The following is a 26,126-nucleotide window of genomic DNA, read 5'->3' as shown; positions in this document are numbered from 1 at the left end:
TAATGATATACGAACTAGTTAAGAGCAAACAATTTTCGCAGTGTGTCCACGGAAATGGAAAACAGATCCTTTGCGGAGGAGCTATAGTCACGTAAGGGTCGTAAGGATCATGCAGATCGGGGCTCGAAGTTAACATTGAAGCTAAGTACTAACTATATAGGCAACTCACCAATAACTCTGTATATAACTAAAGTAACCACCACAGGACATACACACACACAACCCCACACCCATACACACACACACACACAGCAATGCATACACAAGAAGCACGCAGTTGAAGCAGTTCATACCTGTATATATAGATATATATTGTGAGGCAACCGCCGATCCATCACCGATCGATCATTCAGCAAGCGAAAAGAATTTAATTCCAGTACAATTCATTTCCCGATTACAGTTACAAAGGACAACGAACTTGTGAGCACACACAAATCTTAGATAAAGCACAGGAGAATACTTGAGGAGATTAGTAACGAAAACTACTCAACAGTTGCCGAGTATAATGCCCTTATAGGATATACTTGAAATAACTAGATATTTCCCAAGAAATTCGATATAATTCGCGTTGCATTCCATTTTAATAGGGGCATTTACACCAGGCAATAATGTGTTTCATTTTAGCAAAACGAAAAACCATTTTAAGGCCAATCACACTTAGCACTAACAATTATCATAATTAGTTAAACGCGAAATAGTTATTAAACAAAAAAATATATGAAATCGAGCAAAATGGGCTAACTGAAGCAAAATAATTACGATGTAAACAGGAAATTGAGGTATTTGATAAATATGCGGCTTGACCCTGAGATTCAAAAAACATAAAATCGTATGTCTTCCAATCAAAGGTCGTCTTTTGTAGCAAACACAACAAGAATCAAAGTCTGCGTATTGCTAAACAAGAAAAACAAGTAAACAAATCGAATTGGAAGCAACTGCGGCGCTGATTAATGCAGAAATGCTAAATATCTGAAGCGCAAACCAACACACACACACACAAATAGAAACACACACCAGCAAACACCCAAGCACACTCACACACACACACACTGAAAGTGCACTCTGCAAGCTCGATTAGCGAATAATCATGGCATTCTTTAGGGTTAACAGGATATTCAATGAAGACACCTTCCACGAAGCATTCTTCGCTCTCACTCTCTCACTTGAACTCTGACCCCATTCGGTTCCCAGCAACTAATCAAGTACCTGACAATAGATGAACAACACTTTTCCAGAATTTCTAGGCACAGCACATCGATCCATTTCCATTAAAGCTCGTCTTGTACATACAGTTGCCGAATTGATAGTATTATTTGGCTAACAAACTTTTACAAAGTTGTCCAGAAGCGAGGCAAATCAAAAAATACATAAATTAATTCATTAAAAACGGTTTCAATGACAGCTAGAAAATTTAGACACCGACACACGATACGCGCGTACACATTTCAGAGCAATTAGAGTTTTACCCATGATTTATAGCAACTACGTATGGAAAACCAGACAACTTTTGTAAAATATTTCCGAGAGCAAGGCCAAAACAATTGGTTTAGTTAGAAACTGGCTTTTTCAATGATTCCAAACTACAAAAGGTTCATCAGAAATCGATAGAGCAAAGAAATCACAAATAAAGGTGCCCAGAAGTATGCAATGTTAGTTTTAGGCTAATAACCCACGAATGCGCCTAAAAGCATGCAATGGTATTTTAGCTGAATCTATCAATTTTTGATGCACCTCCACATATTCGAAAGAGAGGTTTTCAATGGTTGACATAAAAAAACCGCAGATTCGCCCGCAGCACAATACACACACACACACACACACAGCCTTAAGCTAAACACACACCTCCACGAATATACTCGAATATTTTATGCTTGTGCATGTATGCGTTTCGCGTATGAAATTGAGTGAATGGCGTTGCATGTGTGTGTGTGCGAGATAAAGCCAAAATCAAATGTGTAAATTCATAAACTACAAATCCCTCGAGTGTATAAGAATTGTACTAACTATATATTTGAAGGTATATAGGTATTAGGAGGTATGTATACACTATGCATATACACTTGTATGTATATTTTTTGTATTAACAATTAGGTGCCGTTAGGTTTAAGTGCTTCCGTTGCAAGTTTTGTGTAAATTTTCTTTCAATTCGTTCGATCGAGATATGAAAACCAAAATCAATTTTAGCGTCAAGATTTTTAACTCAAAAAAAAAACGAATCAAAGCAAATGGCAAATCTTAAAGTCTTGCAACTCACTGGGGAAAACAACACCACGAATATTAAAGTTAAAGGTAAAGCGCCCACGGGCCAAACTAACGGCAAATTGCTCAACAAAAAAATAAAACCCAAAACCAAATAATTAACGATAAATATACATACATATACGCAGTAAAATAAAGCCAGATATAAATACAAGTATGGAGTAAACATTTAGTTAGGCGTCCCAAGCGCTCGCTAAAAATTCTACACGAGAATCAATTTTGACTAAATTGAAAATTTAGTTAAATGGAATCGCATAACGTAAGTAAGCTAAGTAACGATAATCCGATTTATGTAAAATACTTGCGACTAAGTATAGACTAAGCTAAATTTGACACTGCAAATCAAAGCAAGATCAGCAAAATGCGAACCTAATGAGAAAATGAGATGGTAAAATGGACATTTGTGCATCAGTATAATTCAGATAAATGTGACACGATACTTAAACTTAAACGGAAAAGCGTTGCATTTACATTTCACATAACAAATACGTGCGTAAATATATATATGATTACTATATATATTAAATATATATTCGAAACTCTCTTGAACAACAAAACCGCAAACATATTACATAACAAACCGAAACTAAATTAATTACACTCACGCGCAGCCAGCAAGCAAACAATTGAACATTGAAAATTGATCAAAAATTACCAGATCACACACAAAGAAATCGAAGGTATTAAACAAAATAAACGAAATCGATAGAAGCATAAATACGTTGACTAAAACAACAGTATAAAATGGAAATGCATTAACAACCTAAATGTAAGACACTAATTAACGAACTTAAGCTAACGCAAAAACAAATTGAAATAATAGCAACAATTGCGAAAAAAACAACACTAAAATTGAAAACAATTAAAAAACGACAACACATTAAAAGAAAACAATTACTATATAAATAAATGTTACGCGTTATTAAATAAAGAAGAATGAAAATAATTTGTTTTAAAAAAACCAGCCAGTCTTTTATTTCGAAATGAATCTATAAGTAAGGGGATTTAGTAAATAAATAATAAAAGTAAATAAATTCCACAACTGTTTAATTATTGTTAATCCTTTTTATTTTCTTTTTTTCAAGTAAATCATTTTTTCTTTCACATATAGTTGAATGAACTAAACTTCGTGGTTGTGGCCGCCATATATTTGCCCAATGCCAAAGCCAGCAGTGAAAACTGGCATCCTGGATAGATTTCATGGCACTCCCGTGAGTTCCGCTTGGATCGGCGGTATATGCGATCGTACTGATGATGGGCTTGTGGTTCGTGGGCAGCCACCGGGGAGGGGGGCAGGCTGAAGACAGTCCTGACCAACTCCTGCAACATGTTACCCCGTTCCTCAGACTGCAGCATGAACCTGGCACTTTCGCAGAGAGCACGAGCCACACATGAACGACCATTGAAACCCATGCTGCAAGATGCGATTCATTGGGTACAAAACTATATAAATTTGACTTCATTTTCACTCACTTGTCAAATAAGGACTGCACCTCATCGTAAAATGCTCGCCGGGATCGCCGCTTGATGGTATCCTTGGCCAGGGTGGCGTTCAGTCCATGGGCGTGTTGGATGACCCACTGGTGGTTGGGCAGATCGTAGGCCACGCCCCAGTTGACCGCCCAGCTGAGATAGTCAACATCGGGGTTGCCAATCATGCCGATCGTCATGCAAATGGCGCCCTGCAGGATATGTCTTCCATTAGAGCCGTTTTACTGACCAACTGGCCAACTGGCCATCAACACACTCACACCGAAACCGACGAGCCCTCCGGAAATGCCAGATAACGCTTGTGCCGGCGCAGAACTTTGGTCACCTCCCCTGTCCGGTTGGCATTTGCAGCTGGTGACATCATGGACATCACCTGGGATTGCACCTCGTGCAGCAGGAGGCAAAGTGCCAGCAAACTGAAGTGGCCAGTTCGAGAGAGCCTCATGCTGTCGGTAGAACGTTCCGTTGGTAACTGAAAGCCAAACTGAAAATGGGAACCCGTCGCTATAGCGGCTTATTAGTTCGAGTGCCGTGTTGATTGCACTGATTAGCGGTTGCCTGCAAAGTCCGCTTTTAACAAGTGCCCATTGTTAAATGGTGGTCCTCCTCCTCCTCCACGGAATTGGGATTGGTATTGGGTTTGGTTTTGGGTTGGGTTTCTCTATCTCGTGCCATCGTGCGTCGATGCGGCCAACACTGATTGCTGTAGCATGTAAATTTCTGTCAACAGTGGGAAATACACTTGTTTTGTTTCCACTTCCACTCCAATTGTCAGCATTGTGAAGCGAAAAACAAACAGCACAAATTATGGAATTGGCAGTTCGGCTCCCCGGAGAGTGGGTTCCATGCACTTGGGAATATATCAATGTTTCCATACCCTACTTTAGCTGCAGATATACATTTATGTCACTACAGTTCGGCTACTTAATCTCAAGCGGTCATACTAAAAACATTAATAATTTTAACCAACAAAACGGATGAAGATTCGAACTCATATGCGCTGCAATTTTCGATGAAGCGCACCACAAAGTGGCCAAAAAAATGGTCAATAAAAATGTCGATGTACGAGTATTTACTTAATTTCCATTCAACTTTCTGCTGTGGCGCACAATAAAATTCATTTTTTTTGCTCATCAATTTATGCACTCATTTTTCATTTGTATTTATTGTTTGAACTGTGGAAATATTACACAATTTGTGCGAGCTTAATGCACGAAAGTATTGATTTTTTAACATCGTTACGAGCTTCAATAAACGCAAGAAATTAAAGGCAAAACTGAGCGACAAGTAAATAAGGACTCTAAATACTATATTTATTATATTTTGATTAACCTTTCATGGCTTCTAAAAAATAATTATAATGGATAGTTATTATCAAATAGAAAACATATTAACAATTGAAGTTCAAAAAGTATTAATGCATACCAATTTAAACCTAAAGTTTATGGATATTTCCAAGAATCTGCATTAAAAAAGCGCTGCATATTTACAATTCCGTTTATTGCCTTTATATTTTTATCAAATTGAACATGCAACTCGGTGCATTAACTCTATATAGGGTGTCATAGCAGTTAGCTGAGGCCTTGCAGTTCGATAAATTCATTGGCGTGTTTTCCATATTTTCGCTTTCATTCAATCAACTCGCGTATTTCTCCTGAAACCTCTCGCTGATGAGCAGCAAAAAACTCTGCCGGCAATGTGGTCCATACAAACTGGCGCATTGGTGAATCGAGTGGCCGGCGGTGAAGGCCTCCCGATACTTGGGCTTGTGGGCAATCTCCGGATGCACGTAGCGCAGCATGATGCGGAAGATGTCGTGGAAGAGCGTTAGGCCCGGCGGAGCCAGCAGATGACGTGCCTCGCACAGGGTGCGCATCACGCAGTAGTTGGGCTGGTAATTAAACCTGAAAATTGATATGGGAATGCTGAAAGTCTCCGTACATACTATACAAAGGGTCAATCCTTACATGGTGGCCATTATGGATATCAGATCGAAGAGCATGCCGTGCGGATTCTGTGCCTCATTGATCACCCTCCTTCCCTGGCTCTCCAGTTCCCTTCTCAGCCGCCGGGACATCGCCGATGGTCGGCAGTAGTAGGTTCCGTACATATCCTTGACCAGGTGGGAGGCTGGACATCCCATCTGCATCTGCTGCGAATAGGATTTGCGGCGACTCAGCGTGGGAATGCCTTGCGGGTAGGCGAAGTAGAAGGACTGTATGGGATCTGCGGGATTCAGAGGCACAATCACGGGCTGTGGTGGCAGTGAAACTGGATTGCCAGGAACAGCAGGTGGTGGTGGTGGTGGAGGAGGTGGTGGTGGAGGAGGCGGTGGCGGAGGTGGAGGCGGAAGCTTCGCCTTCGGCTTGCCTACATGCCTGGGTATCCAATCTTCAATGGCAGCAGGTAGTTCATAAAGACTGGTAATCTCTGCCAACCAGATAAGTCCTCTGGGTATCGTATCTAGAATTGCCTTGGCGCAATTTGCAGTCACCTGTGATCAGAAAAAGTAAGTATATAATATATATAATATATATATATGTATAATAACTTCCATTACTTAAAAGTTACATGACTATTTTACTCACCGTTAGAGCAGATCCCAGTTCAAAAGTGAGCCAGCGCTTCTGGCGATGGAGTAGATGTATCTTCTCGTGCATGTAGGTCACTCCCCTATTCCCGGAGTTGGACTTGGACATTAGGGAAGTGGTACCATTTCCTGCGGAAACTAAGGCCACGAAAATGCCCAAAACCGCCAGTCTAAGCCATATTATGTTTTCCATGGCGAAGCTGGCCGAGAACTGAAGAACCAGGCTGCTGCCGGATCGACACTTAACTCCAGATTGAACAAGTAATGTTCCCATTCCGTTCGCGTGGCCATCCAATTTGGTACGCAGCAGCTATTTGGTCAAGGCATTAGTATGGAAAGGGGTCACTTGGCCAGGCTCTAATTCAATTAACAAGTTACCATTTTGATAGAACGCTAAGACAAAGCGCTGGATGGAATATGGTAGAAATCAAGGGCCAAATCATTGATTCAGTTGGAATTATGTCTGCGACTTGGCTGACGCTCTTGTTCACGGCATGGCTTTTGGGCGAATGCCAGAGCAGTTCGCCGGATGAATTTGCTCCGCCGGCGACAAGTCACGAAGCCGGCAAAGTCAACAATGTCACGCTGACTCCGCCAGGACACAGCGTCGTCGCACAGGGGAACGCACAGGACTTCGACCGGGACTTGGACCAGGACCCACTGACACCACATGCGGCCCCATCGTCGCAGCGGAAACTCTCGAGAGGCAAGCGCTTTGTGGCCTTTCCCCAGGGTTCATCAGCATCGGTGAGTCAACGAACCCTCGAACAATGGGACAACATGCCGTCTTTATGCACAGGAAAAAATTATAATTGGAAATGGAAAAACCAATACAAATGAATGTTTAGCAAGCATCATGCAAACAAAATTGTGTCCAGTTGGAATCTATTTAAATGGTACTATGCTAACTTGATTAAATAAAACATTTTGTGGCCGTGTTCCAGGGCGCTGTCTGTCTGACCACCGGTGTTATTGGCAACCCCAACCTGCTGTACCTCAGTTTGGGCATCAATTGGGGCGTTGCCTACGACTTGCCCAATGTCACCTGGGTGCTGCAGAATGCCCACGGGTGGACCACAAAGAAGTCGGCCCAGGCGCAAATCAAGCGCAGACATCGACGTGAGCTCTATGGCCGCCTGGAGACAATGATAGACAGGTGAGTGGGCCGGGATTCATGGATCGGCATTCATGGGTCAAAGGCACTTGACCATCTCAGGTCCATTTGGGTGTGAAAATGGAGGCAGAGCTGAGCAGACAAATAATATTTAAAATGTATTGTGTTCTGTGAATTTGTCTTACCTAAGTGAATAAGCTCATCATTAAGTTTATTAAACAAAACAATTTAGCGAGCACATTAAAGTTCACTTCACAACTGCAAGAAAAGCTTAAGCAAATAATAGAAATAGTTTAAAGTATCAAAGGAAGTGGATAACTATAATTTAAATGTATCCTATCAGTAATAATGATTTATTAGCACAATTAAGAAACGTAAATCATCTCAGTCGCAGTCCTGAATTACTCGCATAAATTCGCGCTGATTAATGACTTTGGGGGCTTTTTATTTGCGAAACGCACTGTACGGCTCTCAACAGATGTAGCCACCCACTCATATGTAGATACTTTGCATGGCTCAAGTGGCAGGACACCCTGCTCGTCGTCCTGTTTGCGCTGCCAAAATCAGCCAAGCCACTTGGCTTATCACGCACAGTGCGACCAAGGGAACTTCGCACCCAAAGTGGTCGTTGTCCCTACCAGGCCACGCCCACCACCCACAAACGCCCATTTTACCGCCCTACTCTGCGATGCGTGCTCATGGCATAATAATAAAATGTTGGTATTTTATATTAGCATTTAAATTGGCTTTTTGTATGCTTCGGAAATAGTTTAATATCCGTTGAGGACCGTGCGTCTGAGTCTCGAGTCTGAAGTCTGCGGTTCCGGCAGCTTTAACTTGGAGCCAATGCGAAAAATGCATAGCAAATTAGGCCGTAATTGGGGCAGAGTTATGTGGCGGGTGGCCGTTAAACTATCTGCAATCTGTAAAATGCCTTATCAACGATCCGCACACCCACACACGCACACATCCGCACATTGGGATACATTCGGTGATGGGCGTTGTCATGGTAATCAAAGGACTTGAGCCCCTTTTCGATACGACTTGAGTTTCTGCCTCAATTCCTGGGATCGACTAAGCTTCAAGTGGTCGTCAGAAAGTTACCATATTTGTCCTTCGACCGGCTGGCTGGCTTTTCCTTTTGCCATCCTCCGCAGGATTTTCCCCTGGCTTTGACCTTAGCTTCACGTGTCGGGAATTCGGTGACTTGTATCTCAAATGTGTGTTGTGTGCTGTGTGCTATGTGTTCGCTCGTCTTGTGTTTCATGATTGTTTTCCCTCGATTGGTTTCGCTTTTCGATTGTCTGTTTTGCTTAGCGTCCCACAATTGATGCCCGGCAATTTTGCCCCTGACTTTTGGCATTGGCTCCTCTGGTTTACGACCGCCTCTCCGTCTAATGGGTCAGCTAAGCGCCTTCCCTGGCCTCAATTGCCTCTATCCGATATGTCGGGATATATATCCGCACATATAGTATACATCTACACTCGCATGTGGCAATGGCACTGGCAGTGGGAGTCCTTGTGTATGCGATGTATGCCCTATGGGGTTAATGAAGTTGTTTGTTTGTTTGCTCGCCTGTCGCCCTGGCCGCAGCATTCAAGTTGACAGCCGCCACTATTTCAAAGGGGGATTTGGCGTTAAGGGGGGGGGCTAAAAAGTTATCCCCACTCCCAAGCTTAAAATCCCCTGGAAATTATAGTTTGTGGTGGAACACTCCTTTAAGCAGTTCATTGTGTGCCAGTTTGTGTGGTGGCCAATATTTAATCAGAGAAAAAGTATATTATATTTCATTTTAATACTAAAAAAGCTTATGTTTAATCACATCAAGTTCCTTTCAATAGCATAGTTTTGCACTTTAGCCATACTCCTCTATCCAGTCGAAACCAAGCTAGCCAGACCCTTAGAGTCACCCAATCACCTAAGGTGTGAACTAATATTGCACTGCACTTTCGCCGCGCAGCAGCGTTGGCAAATATGAACTCCATGGCCGTCCAACCCATCGATCTCTGTCATCGCATCTTTGACTTTGCCCAGGCAGTCCGACCTTTCGCCTGGCATCGACAGGTGGTGGTGGGCATGGAGGTGGATGGGAATGCAGGTGCAGGTGCAGGCGGAGGTGCAGTTGCAAGTGTCGGCACAGGCAATTCAATTAAGTTGAATGCTTGCCGCCCTCCTCCGCCGCCCGTCGACCTTTTGGGCCGGTGCCATGTTTATTGTAAACGTGACTGCTGCAAGTGTCTGAAGAGCATTCTAAACGTTAACGGACAATTGACACATTTGCACTTGGGCCAGTTTCCTTTGGCCCAACCGATGCATTGTCTTGGCCCGAAGTGGAGCTTCCACTGCAGTTTGCAGTCTGCAGTTTTCAGTCGCCTGCTAGAGTGGCACGTGCCACGTTGCTCCTCTTTTCTGCCATGATTTACGCGCACCCCGCATTGTTTAATTATCGTTTAATTGTTGCAAAGTTTTTGATTTACGATTTAATTGCAACGACAAATGCCACGCCCTCGTTCCCCGACGCCGCTGCCTCGTTTTTCCCGGGTAATGTCAGCCGTGATTTATGGTCACCGCCAACATTGATGACTATGATGGAACGTGCGGATGACTCCACGGCATCCACATCCACATTCGCCTCCGCGCCGGAGTCTCTGGTTACATCCTCGCATCTGTTGCACCGCCGGTGGCAGCGAGTGCTCAGTCGTCCGAAGCGCTATCTCAGCTTTCCCGAGGGCTCCTCGTTTTCCGTATGTGTCATGTCCCGCGACCAATCCCCTCCTGCAGTGAGTCCTTTTTTGTCACCGTCTCCTTGATCAGGTGGCCGTCTGCTTCACCGTGGGCATCATTGGTAATCCGTATTATGGCTACAACAGTTTCGGCCTGAATTGGGGAGTGGCTTATGACCTGCCGAATACCACGTGGGTACTACAGAATCTTCACGGATTTGCCACGCATCCTGTGGCTCCAGCAGTCCTGCGTAGAAGGTCGAGGAGCACCATCTACCGGCAGATCGAGGCAGTTGTGGATAAGTAAGGGGGTTTTCGAATTATTGGTGTAGATCTTTTCGTGCTTATGACTTAACTAATGTTTTATTTTAAAGAAATCTAGCATTGAACTAATTTTTGTACTTTTACTATCCATTTAGCATGGGCTATAATGGACGTGACTGCATCTTGAGAACCCTCTGCGAGAGTCGCCAGTACTTTCAGCGCACCAAGATGAGCATGGTGGGCGAGATGCTTCGTACTATATTCAGGTAAGTTCCAATTAATAATACCAGATATCTTCTAATTTCCTTCCATATCCACAGCTTGCCAAAGCAGAGAATTTTCACCCGGGAACTGCACGAGAATGGGGATATAGTGCACTACGATCAGGCATATCGGAATGCCCATACCGACGACTGCACCCAGTACAATTGTCATTTCTCTTTGCTGGAACTGGCATTTGGAAAATATACCACACCGCCGAAAAATTATTACGCCTAATAAATTTCCGATTTCTAAAAGTGTTTCGCATACAATTCCTTTAAAATGTCAACTTGGTATCCAGATGGGGGAAGTGCGAAGAGAAGTGCAAAAGGGCACTTGTTGAGCCAGGTTAAAAAATGACACTTCATGTATCTTCTGGCCAGCTGCAAGTTGGCATGCGACATCCCTCCTCCGGAGCCAAGTGGAATTGATGGTGTCTGTGGGCCGACTTCAGCTGACTGATGTGGAAGTGGGTCTCCAGACACCTTCTGGTCCATCATTATCATCCTGCCAGTGGCAAACGAACCTCAATTGGAGCCAAATAAAAATACATTGGCCAAAGTTTCTTTGCTGCTGCTGTTTCGATTGAAATCAATCAAAAGAAAAGTTGGCATTGTCTTAGACAATGAGTGAAAATTAGGAGACCGGCTGACATATTTACGACTATTGGCCAAAAACAGCCATCATTTGGGCATCGAGAAATATGGGCTGTAATAGATTTAGAGCGTTATAAAATCTGTCAGATTAGTAAATTGACAATTGGAGTTGGCTGAATTGAAAAATGAAAGAAGACATCAGAAAAATAGCCAATTTATATCCAATTTTAACTTTTTATCAACCTATAACGACTGCAATAACCTAGAAAAATATTTACTTATTTAAATCTAGTTACCACTACTACTAATTCCTGCTAATCTGGAGCTCAACCGCGGCCGTAAAGAACCATTTCCAGGTGTTCACACCTCATCCGCATGCTCCATGCTGGCCCCATTTATAATGGTAAACGGGGAAATTGGGGACGTCAACAAGAAGCGGCAGCTCAGCGAAAGATGGAGAGAAAAGTGTTAACAAGTAAACGTCATGTCCAGAAGTAGAAACTAGAATTCCGGAGCAGGATGGAGCAGACAGAATTGACAGAATGGATAGAATGACCAAGACACGAGATGTCACCGAACCACACAGAGCAATAAATAAATAAGCAACGCCAGCAAGAACAAATTCATTGTTTGTTCTTTGTTTGTTTGTTTGCTTCTCTTTTTGGCTCTCGTATTTATGTCAGCCAGATTAAATATATCCGAGCTTATATCAGTAGCCCAGGGGAACTGGAACTGGACACAAGACCCGTCCACGACGAACAATGTGAGCGAGGCAATTAAGCCGGAAAAACGTCAGGAATTGAAGTAGTTTCAGGGCGAAAATCCCTAGCAGTTGAAAGTATTAATTAGTGAACATTTGGAAATTCAGCAACATGACTCACCTGTCAGCGGTGGCATTGCTGATGCTGCACTTGCTCCTGGTGGTGCCCATTCCGGCGTCCGTCACTCAACCCCAACCCGTTGACAATTTCGAGGGGCTCAGAGCACTGTCCAAACATTTCGATAGCCCCATGGCCAGTCCATTGACCAGCAATATTCCCAGCTCCGACTTTGATTCGGCATCCGGCAATTCCACAAGGATTCTGCGTCGTGGCAAGCGTTATCTCCAATTCAGCAAGGGATCACGTATGTCGGTGCGTATATGGTGCATACTCGCATATGGTAGGTTTACGGTGTCCAGTTTTAATTGGCTCCCCTCGATATCCTGCAGTGGCGTACCAACGGCAAGAACAATCTGTGGACAATCAACACTCTGTATGCCTACGGCTATGGCTTCCGTGCCAATTATCCCTTTCCCTCCATCGAGGAGCAGAAGAAGGATAATGCCGTCTTCTTTCGCCTGTTCAAGAGGGACCTCTTCTCAAAACTGGAGACTGCTCTGGATGGGTACGTTTCTATTGCCATTTGTATCACTTTGCATTTTCAGTATACTAATATACTATATTTTATAATTTATTTAATCTATTATGGTTTTTCCTTATAGACATGGCTTCGATGGTCGAGCTTGCATGCTGAAGTCGTTCTGCACTGCCATTAACGATGTGGATAATCCCAAACAAAAGAGCGGAATGCTCTTCAAAATGCTCAAATTGATATTCCGGTAAGTCGATCATATGCTCCGTATTCCCAGTTTGGCCTTTAATTAGCATTATACTCATAAGTCTAAGAAACAAAAAGAAACCTGTTTTGAATTGAATTAAGAACAATCATATGCTTTCCAATCCATTCTTTGCTGTTAGTTGAGTTCTTACATTGGTTACAATGGTCACGGTGCGCTTGGGTCTAGTTCTCACTTTTCTGACCCTGGTGACAGGCCAAGATCGGAATTCCACCACCATCCACAGTCGAGCCAAGCGATATTTGGATATTATAGAGACAACTCGTATATTTGTGGGTAGATCAAGTAGCGCTAACTTAAAAATATTTCAAGTTATAGTCAAATACATATATTAACTCCCCTTTAAAGTTCCGCGTAAATGCCAAAAACAATGTGATCAAATCGCCGATTGTGTGGGCTCATGGCTATGGCTTTCGAGCCAATACGCCGGTGTTGGTCAAAAGGGAGAATAGACCCTTTCGCAGTGACACCTACGAGTTGCTCCACGAGCTAATCGATCGCAGTGGCCTGGATGGACGTGCGTGTGTCCTAAAGGCCTATTGCACCGCCCTGGCCGGGGATCATGGTCAGGGATTTTTGTTTAAGCTCTTGAAATACGTATTTACGTAAGTGCCTGCCAGTCGTATGTACATTAATGCGCCCAACCACACACACTTTACTTAATTGCAGACTGGATGAGCACGACAAGCGGCATATGCCGCATCTGCGGGAGGAGAACTGCGAGCAAATCATGCACAGCCATTGTCCTTTGAGTTTCGACAGCATATCGCCATACACCGATGATGTTTAGCACTAAGCACTTGGAAAGGAGAACAGATTGGCCAAATAAATATGAATAGATATCTATGGATAATGTTAAAAATAAGTATATTCACTTGATATTAAACTAAATGGAACTCCGACGAATTTTTACGAGTATACCGTAGTTTTTCAAACAGAAAACCCTCACTGAACATCTGGCAATTGATAGAATTGTAGATTGAACTGGTTTATTTTTTCGAGCTACATAAAATAAACAAGACACAGATTGAATTGCACATCAAAACAAATAAATAGACACACAAAACTGACGAACTGATTGCCTAAAATAATAATACCGATAGTAATAAAAGCACTTCAAAGTGATTGAAGCCTGGGGTGATTAAATATTGAAGCTCGTACCATGGCACAATAAACCTTAATACGATTGTTAATTCAGCGAATTTTTAATACAAATTTAAAACTTCATTTCAGCACAAGCGTATCCATCTTCATTTGAGTTATGTTTAATACCCTTTGATGGGGTATACATACAAAGGGCTAACTAAAACCTAAACAAAAGTGAAATATATTCAGTTTCAATGATTTAATATGCAAGTTTCACAAGTACTACTACATTTTTATATTCGTTATTAATAACGCAAAAGTTGTGCATTAGTGCTTTGCTATTTTCAAGATTTTCCAGATTTTTGTGGAGATAAGTGCTTGTGGCTGCTGATGATATTTATTCGGTGTTGTTGCCATTTGCAATTTATAATTAACTTGTGTGCCATTTGCAGGTTTTGGATGAGTGTTTCTGTTTTTCCGGCAGCCGCTGATGCTGCGTGTGGCAATCAGCGACATGCATTTAATTGGCATTTTTATTAAACAGCTGAAAATGAGCAGTTGCAAAGAGGCAGCGAACAAAAAACCGAAAAAAAAGGATACCAGGCGGAGCAAGGACTCGCTGGCCATTGTTGACCTCGTTGCATGACAAAAGTGTTCCAGCTGTTTAATGTCACCAGCACGAAAATGCCGAGTGGTGTTAAAATGTTTGCGGCAGCCTTTGATGCACTTGCCACGCCCCCCAAGGAAAACCTGTCGCCCACCGCAGCGGCATTAAGAATTAACTTTAATTAAGTTGAAAAACATAAATTACATGCACGCGTACAAGGGCATTAAATTGCAGTTGCGGGCGGGCGCTCTCGAGTCAGAACTTTGCCACAAGGATACACGTAGCGTAGATGGAGGAGTCCTCCTCCCACCGGGACACTGACCGCAAAACTTTAAGAGTTTATTGGGCCACAACTTTGTGCCACTTAAGCAAAGGTGAAAAATACACATGTAGTTAAATGCACACACAGCAGCGAGTTCCATCCCCAGCCTTAATCAAGTATTAATTATCTTGGCGTGCGTTGAATTGCTGCATCAAGAGGTCAACTGTGCACTGGAAGTGACCTTACTCGATCCACAAACATCCAGCCAACCAATCACTCCCCGTTGCACATTACCTTCACCCGATTTCCTTAAAATTTGTCTAAGAAGCTATAATCCATTTGTACAAAATAATTATTATATGATTAAAGTATTGTGTATTATTATTGAAAACTAGAGAATTCAATCTTCAAGTATAAAAGTATCTTAAGTATCTGCTTACACATCTCAAACTATTTATTTTTTAAGTCTCTTGTAATCTGCTTATTTTAATATTGAAGAAATAAATTGAAGGAATTTAATTTACAATTACTTAATTTACAATAAATTGTAAAATACCCTGGAAATGTGGCAAGTGACAACTAAATAATAGTAACTGCTAAACCATTGTTCAATGGATCAGTAAGCAAATGAAATCACCATAAATGTACAAAGACTTTAAACATTATTGACTGCTAACATGGTAAATAAAAAGCCAATTTATTTGTATTCAAAATGCAATGTGTGAAATCCAGTTCTATAAAAAATAACCATTTTTAATTGCCCCAAATTAAATCTGATAGCCTGGCACTTTGCAATTTTATTTAGTTCTCTTACTCGATCTGCCAATTATATATTTATTTATTTTAATACAATTTGTGACCTTTTTACAATGCAAAGCACTTGCCAAATGTATAAAAGTCAATAAATTGTTGAAAAGATAAAAGCATTTTGCTGTTGCCCAAAATGTGAAATTTATAAAAACTCGCTTGCTACTAAGCGCAAATAAATATTTTAATTGTCAGCATGAAAGCCATTTTAATTACTTAGGAAAATAGGCAATTTACAGCTAAACGGCTATTCGACATCCAAAATTAATATAACCCGACAGGTGTGGTAAGTTATTTCGGCCCCCTTCCCATACAGATACAATGCGATGTATCCGTGGGATTTTGGCCCAAACAATATAGACGAGATTAGAGCTCAGCTCGGGTAATTTATTGGCCGTCAAGGACCTGCGAAATGCGCATCTGGTTTGCCGGACTGGCTCATTATGCATGCGAAAAGGGCTGACGGACTGGGTGGAATGGTCCATTCAGTTGCATTCATCTGCATGCCACACTCATTCATTCATTAATCGAACACGGAGGTGGAGTGACGGGCATGCAAATTGATTTGATGCGTTGTCAATTAAAATGTGCAATTAATTTCATTTGGTTTGCCTCACATTATCGAATATGTAATTGCTTGGTTGGGGCGATGGGCACTTCCGCACTCCCTGCTGGCTTTCCATCCATATCTACATGCCTATCCCTATCGACGGATTGGAGGTGGAGGGCTTTGAGATAGGGACTATGAACCCTGACAGCGGCTGCTAATGAGCTCAGTTAGCCAATTCAGTTTGTGGCCAGGATCGCGTGTGTGTATCTGTGTGTGTGTGTGTCTAAATTAAACCGTCTGTGATACTGCAGAGAGCATGGCGTATACGCAATTAGTTAGTCAAACGCTGATTGCCGCGCTTTAGACAATGCAGGTCATGCGAATAGCAACTGTGGAGCTACAAAACACTATAAATGATTTATGACTTAATTGGTAGTACCAATAAATCAATTATTTTTTAGTTTTTACTGCTATCTTAAAGCACTTCTAGCTTATGCGTTCCTATTCTTACGGCTGGCATTATAAAAACCAATATGCCTAGACCAGACTTAATTTTAAAATCCCAAGACTCTCAGCATCAGCGAATCACTCTCGCTGCCGCCTCCCCAAATTAGTTCAAGGATTAGTGCAATAAAACTAACGTGCCATGGATTTGCGCAGCCCTTTTGTTGACTTAGGGGAACTGGGGCAGAGATTCTGGGCAGGAGCAGCGCACAGGGGTGGCGATGGTGCAGAGCGGGCATGTCACAATTTCCCAATTAGCTACTCATTGAGATAAATTTCTTATGCAAATGATGACAAGGCCAAGACAGGCGCTGGAGTGGCATTGGCATCCAAAATCCCCCGATTACCCCAGATGGCTGGTTGGCTGGTTGGCTGGCAAGGCTGGGGAGTTTGGGACTTTGAGTGGGGCAACTGCGACGGTGGACAACGGCAGAGTGACATTGACTGACTCGCGATGACGAAGACGCAGCGGCACATCCTTTGGCTCACTCCTCCTAATTGGCTGCTGACATTTGCCAGCTAACAACGGCAGAAACAGCAGCGGAAATTACAGAGAAAGAGCTGCTACTGAAATGGCAGCCAGAAGAGCAGCGTAAAGCTGAGTAAATTTGACATAATTAAAATGCTGAATCCAACAGCTGTACACAACCATGGCCATAGCCAGACAGCTCGAAAATATAAATAAAAGGTGTAGCGCACATTTTGCTAATTTCTTTTGAGTGATTAAGCCAAGGTGCTAATTACATTAGCCAACTGTCCCATATTTTCAACTGAAATGGTAACAAACTCATGACGAAATAGGGTTCCCGTTAAGTTCATTGGACTTCTTCACACACAGGTGTGAAATAATTTCAGAGTCAGTGACTCCAAAGGAGAACTGCTAAACCATAGATCATGTTTTAAAGTAGAATTCTCTTGAAGTTCATAATTCTGTACTTATCTGAGATGATGATGCTGTGAGCATCATTTGCTAAAGACCAGCATTTTTTTTAATTTAATTCAAGGACTCGGAATTCTTGGAGGCACTTTTTTTAGATGTCATCTGTGCCTTTGCATTTCCAAAATTTAATTATAACTTGAATTTGCTTAAGGCTCTACCTCGCATACAAATGCAAACTTGTTTTGTTTGCTATCTGGGTGCGATAAAATTCACTTGAGAGCATCGCCTAGAACTTTGTTTGGTCCCCCAAAGGATCCAAAAGGACGTGGCGCAAACAAATGCAAATTGCTCATACGCCGTGTGGACCAGAAGCCAACCAAAAACCAAACGAGGACGACACGGGTAGCAGAAATGGCGCTTATTAAAGTTTGACTTGTACTTTTGCATATTTTTTATCATCATTTTTATTTTTGAATTTTTTTTTTGTGAGTGTGAGTGCAGCGGGGTGGGGGGTGTTGCAAAGTAAAAGTTTCGGATAACAAAAATTAAGCATTGCCTTTTGCGTTCCATGATAATTGCGAACAATAGACGCAAACAGGAGGACGCATCCGTGGAGCAGGAGGGGGTGTGACCATGTTAATGCTTCCGCATTTGCGTTCAGCTGCAACATTGCACCGCCGCCTGAGCATGTGAATGTGCGTGAGTGCACTGGAAAAAATAATGCAGACCATTGATAATACATTGTTAGTTTAATTAGCTAAACTAATCAGTAAAAAGCTATCGTATTCAGTTAATAACCTAAAAGGTGCTACAAATTATTCAAATACATTATACTATAAATTATTAAATATTTCGAACTCACACCTTTATTGAAATGTAATATTTTAATTAATTTTCTCCGCGTGTGTGTTCCGTGTGGTTGTGTGTGTGTGCCCGCACACATGCAGAAGTTTGTGTGCCAGCGACATTCACGCCTCGCTGCACTTTTTACATGCTGCATGTTGCCTGCGGGCATTAAGTGTGATTTTATGCGATTTGTACCAGGCAAACACCCGTTCAGCGCCGCCCCCTTAGCCGCCCACATCCTGCCCCGCCCCCTAATCCGCACCAACCCCCCTCCCCAGTCATGCGACGCCACTGGCATGGGGAAAAACCGCAGAAGCAGCAGAACCTCTTCACCCTCCGCACATCTTTGCTAATTTACATTTGACAAATGTTTTGCATGCTGGAAAATTTTTGCCACTGCTGCGACGACTGCTGTTCGTTAGTGCGAGGAGCGCCTGTACCTCGGCCGCCCCCCACCCGTCCTTGCCCCTCGGTGTTCTGCTAGCTGCATTTGTTTTCATTTGGTTTCTCTGCTGACATTGTTTACAGTTCAACTTGGTTGGAAATTAGTAAAAATCTCACACGAGCACCAGCCACAGAAATAAAAAAAAAAACAAGCGAGACAATAAAAATACCAGCAGCTCGAATCGAAAAGACAAATGCAAAGGAGCACACAGCACGAATTTCGAGAAACTAATTTAAAATAATTTGCTTAACTTTTGGCCGCAGTCAAGGGCGTGGACGATTAAATAATGTACACTAGAAACCATTAAATGAACTAGTTTATGAAGCGAAAAGCCTCTAAAATAATATCAAATACATAGAAGTGGCATTCTTGCTTGAAGAGATTTTCAACCTAATTATTTTTTATTCTACTTAGATAGTTATCCTGGCCATTTGCACGAGTTTATTCCAGAACTCCTGGCTGCAGTCACTGTAAGTTTTCCGGCAATTGGCACCAGCTCTTCCGGCATTCCGGGCATGCAGATACTTTTCAGGCACATTATCCAGGGATGGACTGTTAAATGGTTAAAGATAACAAGTGCTACATTTTGATTAAGCATTTTAAAGGTACTGAAAACTAGACTTACACCAGCACTGCATTCAGTATCTCGCCGAAAATGCTGTTGTGCATAAAGGGGCGTTGGGATATCTCACAGATACTTTTGAGCAGGCAGGCACCTGCATTCCGATCTCCGAGCCTGCAACACGAATAACCCAGTAAAAGGCGATAACAGATGAGCCATCAAATACACACCGCTCCAAGCCCGTCTCCACGACATCGTACAGCCAAACTCGGGTCTCGTCCTGGAAAACCCTGCTCTGGATGCCTCTCCTCCACTCTCTGGCGGTGGACAGAAATGTCGAGGTGTTCCAGAAGCTCCACCAGTAAATTGGGACAGGCGATGGCACGTATTGCGCCTGGTAGTTGACGAATCCCCAAACCGACTGCACCGTATCCGCCTGCTTGATGGGAAACGCCAAGCCAGCGACAATCTGGGGGCGAACAATTAGGAGCCGGAATGCCAAAGTTGGATCGATGGTCAACCTTGTTTGTGCCCTGGCCATTGAAAATGGCCAAGCGTTTGGTGCGACTGAGGCTCAGCCCATGGCTAGCATTTCTATCATTCCCATCTCCGGCAGCACTCGCAGCAAGGACGAACAGCAGCAGGACGGAGGATGGATTCGGCTGGAACTGTTTGCCACTGGAGTGCATGGTCAACTAATTTTGCAGCCGGTGCAACTTGCGGCAGCATTGGGAAACTCAGCTCTTAGTTTGCCAAAGAAATTGACAGACGGAGAATTCGCAAAGTTAATAGAAAACTGCCTTTATGCACTGAGGAAATAAGTGTGAGGAATCTTTGTATTGTAAAATGTCCAATCAAATTGCATCTTAAGCGAGATCTTACCAAAATAACACATGTTTCAAAAACCACTATTTATATGAATATATATGATATTACTTCATTAAACGAATAAGCAGAATCAATACTGAACATCGAAACCCCAACTGATGCTGTGGCGACTCCAACTATCTGGAGCACTTACGTGGCTTAGATCCACAATGCCGCCTCCTTAATTCATCTGCCCTCCATTAATTCCATGACCAGAATGGCATTGTGTGTGTGCCAGGATTCAATCGCCTTTGGTGATATGTATGTCATATGGATGGCACTCCCAATGGAGGATCCTTCCTTTAAGAGGTGTTCCTGGCTGTCCATTATCCTGGCCACCAGTTGTAAACTGATTGGTGTGGCCAATCGAAATATTCAGTTTATATCATAAAATCATAAAGATTTTTATTTACCAATTCATATTAAATAATAGTGTCTTTAAAGTATTTACCCATGAATTAATTAAAAACCTTGCCGTAACATTAATTTTGGTTTTTAATAATAAGAGGTAAAATAAAATAGAGCAGTTAATGTGAAAATTAAAAAGCACTTAATCAAGCTGAGAATTTCACCGAATGCGTGAAACGTTTAATCCATCCGTAAGCAGTAGTGATTAAAATATTTTAAATACTAACCATGAGCTACTGTTTTTTTTATTATTTGACTGGCTTGTCACTTTAAAGATTATTTATTGCGGTGGCTAGCAGGCATTGTTAGCGCGAAAAAAAACCAGCAATCACTGGCCAAATATAGTAATTAAACAATCTGTTGTCGGGCAATTTGACAATGTACGAAATAAATGGGATGCATAGAGTGAAAAATCGAGGAATTAGTATTTTAGCTGCAGGTCATTTCAGTTGGGAGATGGAATGCAAATGGATCGGACTATTTAGCGCCTTCTAAAGAGCACTTGGGATGGCACAGAATCGAGTTAACGACACTCAATTGGGTGCTAATTGTACAATTAAACTTGGACGCACCGAACTGGACCAAAATCGTTGGCCGGAATACACGCGGCATCAGTTTCAGTAGCAGTTCGAGTTCGATTCGGACAGCTAATGGCATCAACATATCGTAAAATAAAAAGTTTAGGCCCGGCCAAAATCGCTCCCAATCGAGAAACCAATTCGCCCCTAATGGTAATTATCTGCTTCATAAATTCGCGTTCAATTCCGACCGGAGTTTTGGCCCCTCGAAAATGGCAGTGTTTTAATTGTACAGCCCGATCGGAACGGATTCAAACTGGACCAGCGACCATTGACTATTGGCCATTGGGATATTGGACATCTCTTGCGCTTCGAATATTGCCGAAAATTGCATTAATTTAACGCATGATTGGCAGTGCCGGCAAATGGAAGCGTCACAGCTAAAGTGAAATTATGCAAATTTCGTCGCCGCTTTTTTCGATGCGAGTGCCCAGGCACGCAGCAATCGGAATGTTTGATTGCTCAATTACACTAGTGAACAAAACCGGGACGCAACTCTTGAAAAAAAAAATAACAAATAAATAAATTCTGAGATTTAGATACTTCTGAGATACTTACATATTCTTTACAAATATCCATCAAAAATACTTTCATTAGAACTCCATGTTGGCTGCTAAGTGTTGACCAAGTGACTTTTGCTGGCTTCCATTAAGGGCAAATGGGGAAAACAATCAAAGTAATTGGATGTGCTGGAGTCGGCACTCTGCTCATATTGCTGCTGCCTCTTTGCCTGATCCAAAATTATAGTGCACCAAGTGGTAATGGTCACTCGAATGACTCGCACACAGTGGTCACCACACCTGCTCCTGCTCCCGCTGGCCCACTTGAATCTGGAAGGGATGCGATGTTGCGACTGCATCGCCAGAAACGGTACCTGCTCTTCCCCGAGGGCTCGTCCTTTCAGCTGGTGTTCGACATCATCATACCCATCATAGACTACACCAACTACGCCATCCTGGGCATCACCTGCTCCGTGGCCTGGGAGCTGCCCAGCAAGCCGCCCAGCGAGCTGATTGAAAACGTGCTCACGCGCATCAACGATGGCACCATCGGCACTGTCCGCCGGAACGGCAGCGTAGCCGATCCAGAGCCTGACCCTCCATCCCAGCCCCAATCCCAACCCCTAACCCACTCGCAGAATCTGGAACTGGACAATCGAGGAGCAGCCACGGCTAATTGGCAGGCAGTGCACGCACCGCCGGCGAATCCACCGGCATATGCGGCCAATGAGCATGACTCCCACTCGTATTACACGAATATCCAGCGCATCCCGGCCGCTTACCCATATGCAAATGCAAATGCGAATGCGGATGCAAATGCAAATGGACAGCAGCGCCAGGCGGCGATTCCTGCTAATTGGCATGCGCGACAGTCGCCCGCCGAGTGGCAGCAGAGGGTGGAGACGGCGGGCGCGGACAACTGGTGGACACGGAATGGACAGCGAGTGCAGCAGAACTGGCGCGAAAAACAGCGCATATGGGGTCCCTCAAAGTGGGAGTAAGTAAAGCTAAGAAAATATACATATTTAAGTTAAAATATTAAATAAAAAATATTTTGCAGCTATGCCTACTCCCAGCGACCTCGAGAAGTGCTGCGAGCACCACCCAAACATCACATATATCCCGTTTTCGCCAGGCGGAGGCGGCGACGCAGTCTGGAGCAGGATGCCCACTTCGAGCGACTCCACCTGCAGCAGCATCTCAGCTCGAGGCAGCTGCTCTTTGGCAAAATCGAACGCCTGTACAAGTCGTGAGTTTAAGACGCCTACTATAAATCATTTCGCTCAGTGGTGTAGTAAACGTGTAATCCCCCAGGCGACGACTAAATGGTACCTCCTGTGTGCTCCGAGCACTCTGCGAGTCCTCCCAAAGGCAACAGCATGTCCTTCGAGGGACGAATGTGGTCAGGCCACAAAGCTTTATAATGGAACTACTCTCGGCCATCTTTCAATTGCCCAGCAGCGATGACGTGGAGCAGCCTGAGGAACTGGAGCTAATGATTTCCCCTCATTATCTGGAGGCACATCGGCAGAAGGGCAACTGTCGGCAAATCTACGGCGACTGCAATCACACGTTCTGGTTGGATTGAACACAAAAACACAATAAAAGTCTGGGAAATTTGTGAATGCTAATGAGTTTTATTCAAAATTATATATTAAATCTAAGGGACACTACAGTAGAAGTCAGTGTTTAAATAACTTTGAAGATTAGCGAGTTATTTAATATCTTTTATAGTTTGTATTGACAACCCACCCAGAAACCTAGTCCGATATTGTAAAGAAAGATTGCACAAAAGTCATTTGGAAGTTTCTTCACTTGCAGCTGAAAGCATTTCCCGAGTCGAAGGCGAGCATTTGAGTTTATCCCCGGAAAAACGGAGACTAGTGATCACATTACTTCAACTTCAACTCCGCAGCACTATCGGAATAAGATGGAAGTGTGCTACTTTCGGGATGGAACGAATAAACCAAAAGTTGGAAGCGTGAAAAAGTAATTTGAACCTCTAAATAGACCAATGAGCACACGGAGCAAAAGGCGAAGGCAATGGAAGCAGCTCCACAAGACAAACTACTTGGCAAAACACAAAAGACGAAAAGTGTGAAAACTAATGAAAGACAAAGGAGGAGGGCAAAAGAAATTTAACGAACGGAGCTCAAGCACAAACTGGAAACTTTCTGGAGGGAAAGCTGCTTGGCCACCACCACTACTCACAATTAACAGCCAACTTTTGGCCAAGAACGCTTCTGCTGCTGCCTCTCTTTGTCGGTTTGGGCCAGCATCGCGATACTTGGCCAACAGTTGCCGCATGGACAACGCTTCGACAGCAGGTTGGAAAAATGTCGACTCGGAAAAAGATGGGGAGCTGTTCCAATGCCATCGAGAAGGGAAATTCCCCAATAGGTAATTGCTGGCCGACCCTCCTGACGCTTCTCATCGTGGCCAACTTGGTCGACGCACTGAAGACCGGGGAATCCATCCAGTTGGCAACCGGGAGCCAGCCATCACTGAGCATAAACAATGCGGACGACAGCAGCCTGGAGCAGCTCATCGAGATGCGGCTGAATGAGTCTGCGTCCGCATCCGTCCAGAACAGCCAGTCAGCCAGCCAGGAGCTGTTGTCCCGGAAACGACGTTATTTGGTATTTCCGGAGGGCAGCTCCTTTCAGATGGGTAAGTCCTCAGTCACGGGACAGTTAAAGGGTATTTTTCATTGAACAGGGGGTGTCGCAATTGCAGTATACAAAGATTAATTAATTAAAAGATTTAAATGTAGAGAAATAATTTTAAAAATTGTGAAAACTTGTCTATTAATACCCCTAACTACGCCACTGTCATAATGCAAATCACATGCCTCAATTACCCCCCATCTTCATCCGTTTAGTGTACGATGAGATTGTGGGAGTGGTGGACCACACGAACTACTTGATTCTGGGCATTACGGTGGCCCTGGCCTGGGAGCTGCCCAGCAAGCCGCCCAGCGAGGAGCTGGACGATCTGCTGACCAAGTTGGAGGACGGCACAATAGACATCAGTCGCAACGACACCGTGTCGAACATAACCTATGTGGATGTGGATGCAGATGCCTCGACGACCACGACGAGCAGGCCGGCGGACTACAAGCCCAACTACATCAATTTGTCGAGTTACGGCTCCTCCTCCTCCTCCTCGAGTGGCAGCAACTCCTACTACAGCCACTCGCCCGTTTTCCGCACTCCGATGCATCCGTCGCATCGATATGCGGATAGTTATTACTCCTCACGTCCAAAGGGGGGCAGGCGGAAGGACAATCACTACTACTACAGTCGGCCCGGGGTCAGCTCCAGCTCCAGCAATCCATTCGCCAAGTGGACGAGACCCTACTCTCACGCGCAGAACTCACGCTATCCCTACTGGGCTCTAAACTCAAGGTAAAACTGCATACTCAGGCATTTTTTTATCTTCATCCTTCTTTGTTGGGATTTGGTATTCAGTTGTTTATAGTATGACCTTATGCATGTTCATATTTTAATTAATTATCTATTTCGTTTGCAGACTCAAAGATAGATACTACGGCTACAAAAGTCAACAGGCAGCACCGCCGGCGGCGCAGCGACGACAGGACAGCACCACCACCACCAGCGCACCCACCACCAGTCGACCCACTCGAAGGCCAGCTCCTCGACATCATCGCATATATCCGGTGTTTGGCAAGCGCAGCATTCCGGATGCAGCCAATCCGCATAAACGCCAGCGACGCAGTGGAGTGGCCACTGAGCACGAGGACAAGATGAGCCGCCTGGAGCAACTCCAGATCAAGCACCATCGCAGAAGCAGGCAGTCCTTGTACGAACGAATCGAGAAGTATCTGGACAAGTAAGTAGGACTAAGTTAAGCATCGATGCTGAGGAACGTGTAGATTTACTCCTCTATTTCATTAAGATACCTTAAAGTTCAGATACAAGTTTGAGGTATACTCCTAAGGGATTTTAGTTGAGAAGTACTTATCCACTAATTAGCGTGCTAAACGACTTACTCCTTCCACAGGCGAGGTCACCATGGCCACCACTGCGTATTGCGAACCCTCTGCGAAACGGGCCAGAAATCGACGGAGGAGGAGCCCGGCACCTTCGTGGGCGAACTGATGCGTGCGGTGTTCACCCTTCCGGAAGCCATGGACAACGAACCGGTTGCCTATCGCGACACCCACTACGACAAAGCACACGCCTCCAAGGCGGACTGTGCCGCCCTCTATCCGGAGTGCAAGCAGTCCATGTGGCAGGCCCAGTTCATACAATAAACACCCAATCCCCGAGTCTGCTTTAAGTTGC

The 26,126-nt window shown here is 43.7% G+C and overlaps 7 protein-coding genes across 8 annotated transcripts; 4 read left to right on the top strand and 3 right to left on the bottom strand.

The window, feature by feature from the left end:
• Positions 1 to 3,358: 3,358 nt before the first annotated feature.
• LOC117145186 lies at positions 3,359 to 4,195 on the bottom strand. The gene is made up of 3 exons (XM_033310743.1): positions 4,013 to 4,195; positions 3,733 to 3,941; positions 3,359 to 3,673 (listed from the first exon to the last, which is right to left on the bottom strand). The coding sequence occupies exons 1-3, from the start codon at positions 4,193 to 4,195 to the stop codon at positions 3,361 to 3,363; spliced, it is 705 nt and encodes a 234-aa protein (XP_033166634.1). The 3' UTR covers positions 3,359 to 3,360.
• Positions 4,196 to 5,386: 1,191 nt separating this feature from the next.
• LOC117145975 (F-box only protein 11) lies at positions 5,387 to 6,533 on the bottom strand. The gene is made up of 3 exons (XM_033311881.1): positions 6,339 to 6,533; positions 5,718 to 6,244; positions 5,387 to 5,654 (listed from the first exon to the last, which is right to left on the bottom strand). The coding sequence occupies exons 1-3, from the start codon at positions 6,531 to 6,533 to the stop codon at positions 5,387 to 5,389; spliced, it is 990 nt and encodes a 329-aa protein (XP_033167772.1).
• Positions 6,534 to 6,799: 266 nt separating this feature from the next.
• LOC117144967 lies at positions 6,800 to 10,940 on the top strand. Of its 2 annotated transcripts, none has more exons than XM_033310428.1 (4): positions 6,800 to 7,087; positions 10,270 to 10,481; positions 10,598 to 10,708; positions 10,763 to 10,940. In XM_033310428.1, the coding sequence occupies exons 1-4, from the start codon at positions 6,800 to 6,802 to the stop codon at positions 10,938 to 10,940; spliced, it is 789 nt and encodes a 262-aa protein (XP_033166319.1). The 2 variants fall into 2 exon arrangements, with proteins under 2 accessions (XP_033166319.1, XP_033166318.1); XM_033310427.1 differs by lacking the exon at positions 10,270 to 10,481 and adding an exon at positions 7,285 to 7,496.
• Positions 10,941 to 12,121: 1,181 nt separating this feature from the next.
• LOC117145503 lies at positions 12,122 to 13,707 on the top strand. The gene is given in 6 exon segments (XM_033311183.1): positions 12,122 to 12,432; positions 12,510 to 12,685; positions 12,783 to 12,899; positions 13,144 to 13,237; positions 13,239 to 13,522; positions 13,587 to 13,707. Coding segments are annotated over 6 exon segments (1,053 nt in total). The 5' UTR covers positions 12,122 to 12,171.
• Positions 13,708 to 19,314: 5,607 nt separating this feature from the next.
• On the bottom strand, positions 19,315 to 20,155 carry LOC117145683. Its single transcript, XM_033311425.1, has 4 exons — positions 19,988 to 20,155; positions 19,697 to 19,935; positions 19,530 to 19,640; positions 19,315 to 19,456 (listed from the first exon to the last, which is right to left on the bottom strand). Exons 1-4 carry the CDS (start codon positions 20,153 to 20,155, stop codon positions 19,315 to 19,317), a joined length of 660 nt encoding a protein of 219 aa, XP_033167316.1.
• Positions 20,156 to 21,977: 1,822 nt separating this feature from the next.
• Positions 21,978 to 23,407, top strand: LOC117145874. The gene is made up of 3 exons (XM_033311698.1): positions 21,978 to 22,816; positions 22,880 to 23,068; positions 23,134 to 23,407. Exons 1-3 carry the CDS (start codon positions 21,978 to 21,980, stop codon positions 23,405 to 23,407), a joined length of 1,302 nt encoding a protein of 433 aa, XP_033167589.1.
• A 730-nt stretch (positions 23,408 to 24,137) lies between these two features.
• LOC117145765 lies at positions 24,138 to 26,095 on the top strand. The gene is made up of 4 exons (XM_033311531.1): positions 24,138 to 24,489; positions 24,701 to 25,226; positions 25,351 to 25,671; positions 25,843 to 26,095. The coding sequence occupies exons 1-4, from the start codon at positions 24,156 to 24,158 to the stop codon at positions 26,093 to 26,095; spliced, it is 1,434 nt and encodes a 477-aa protein (XP_033167422.1). The 5' UTR covers positions 24,138 to 24,155.
• Positions 26,096 to 26,126: the final 31 nt, after the last annotated feature.

The sequence above is a fragment of the Drosophila mauritiana genome, chromosome 3R, assembly GCF_004382145.1.
Source record: "Drosophila mauritiana strain mau12 chromosome 3R, ASM438214v1, whole genome shotgun sequence".
Classification (NCBI taxonomy): domain Eukaryota; kingdom Metazoa; phylum Arthropoda; class Insecta; order Diptera; family Drosophilidae; genus Drosophila; species Drosophila mauritiana.
Note: the sequence above shows the minus strand (reverse complement) of the source record. Positions and strands in the feature narration are given on the sequence as shown.

Coding starts and splice junctions, on each gene's coding strand:
- LOC117145683 (XM_033311425.1), bottom strand. CDS start 20,155: ATGCACTCCAGTGGCAAACAGTTCCAGCCGAATCCATCCTCCGTCCTG. Junction 19,641..19,696: donor GTGGAGACGGGCTTGGAGCG/GTGTGTATTTGA, acceptor TTCGTGTTGCAG/GCTCGGAGATCGGAATGCAG. Junction 19,457..19,529: donor ATACTGAATGCAGTGCTGGT/GTAAGTCTAGTT, acceptor ACCATTTAACAG/TCCATCCCTGGATAATGTGC.
- LOC117145186 (XM_033310743.1), bottom strand. CDS start 4,195: ATGAGGCTCTCTCGAACTGGCCACTTCAGTTTGCTGGCACTTTGCCTC. Junction 3,942..4,012: donor CGGAGGGCTCGTCGGTTTCG/GTGTGAGTGTGT, acceptor CATATCCTGCAG/GGCGCCATTTGCATGACGAT. Junction 3,674..3,732: donor GTGCAGTCCTTATTTGACAA/GTGAGTGAAAAT, acceptor CGCATCTTGCAG/CATGGGTTTCAATGGTCGTT.
- LOC117145874 (XM_033311698.1), top strand. CDS start 21,978: ATGGGGAAAACAATCAAAGTAATTGGATGTGCTGGAGTCGGCACTCTG. Junction 22,817..22,879: donor TGGGGTCCCTCAAAGTGGGA/GTAAGTAAAGCT, acceptor AATATTTTGCAG/CTATGCCTACTCCCAGCGAC. Junction 23,069..23,133: donor ATCGAACGCCTGTACAAGTC/GTGAGTTTAAGA, acceptor GTAATCCCCCAG/GCGACGACTAAATGGTACCT.
- LOC117145975 (XM_033311881.1), bottom strand. CDS start 6,533: ATGGAAAACATAATATGGCTTAGACTGGCGGTTTTGGGCATTTTCGTG. Junction 6,245..6,338: donor AACTGGGATCTGCTCTAACG/GTGAGTAAAATA, acceptor TTCTGATCACAG/GTGACTGCAAATTGCGCCAA. Junction 5,655..5,717: donor ATATCCATAATGGCCACCAT/GTAAGGATTGAC, acceptor ATCAATTTTCAG/GTTTAATTACCAGCCCAACT.
- LOC117145765 (XM_033311531.1), top strand. CDS start 24,156: ATGTCGACTCGGAAAAAGATGGGGAGCTGTTCCAATGCCATCGAGAAG. Junction 24,490..24,700: donor GGGCAGCTCCTTTCAGATGG/GTAAGTCCTCAG, acceptor TCATCCGTTTAG/TGTACGATGAGATTGTGGGA. Junction 25,672..25,842: donor ATCGAGAAGTATCTGGACAA/GTAAGTAGGACT, acceptor CTCCTTCCACAG/GCGAGGTCACCATGGCCACC.
- LOC117144967 (XM_033310428.1), top strand. CDS start 6,800: ATGTCTGCGACTTGGCTGACGCTCTTGTTCACGGCATGGCTTTTGGGC. Junction 10,482..10,597: donor ATCGAGGCAGTTGTGGATAA/GTAAGGGGGTTT, acceptor CTATCCATTTAG/CATGGGCTATAATGGACGTG. Junction 10,709..10,762: donor ATGCTTCGTACTATATTCAG/GTAAGTTCCAAT, acceptor CCATATCCACAG/CTTGCCAAAGCAGAGAATTT.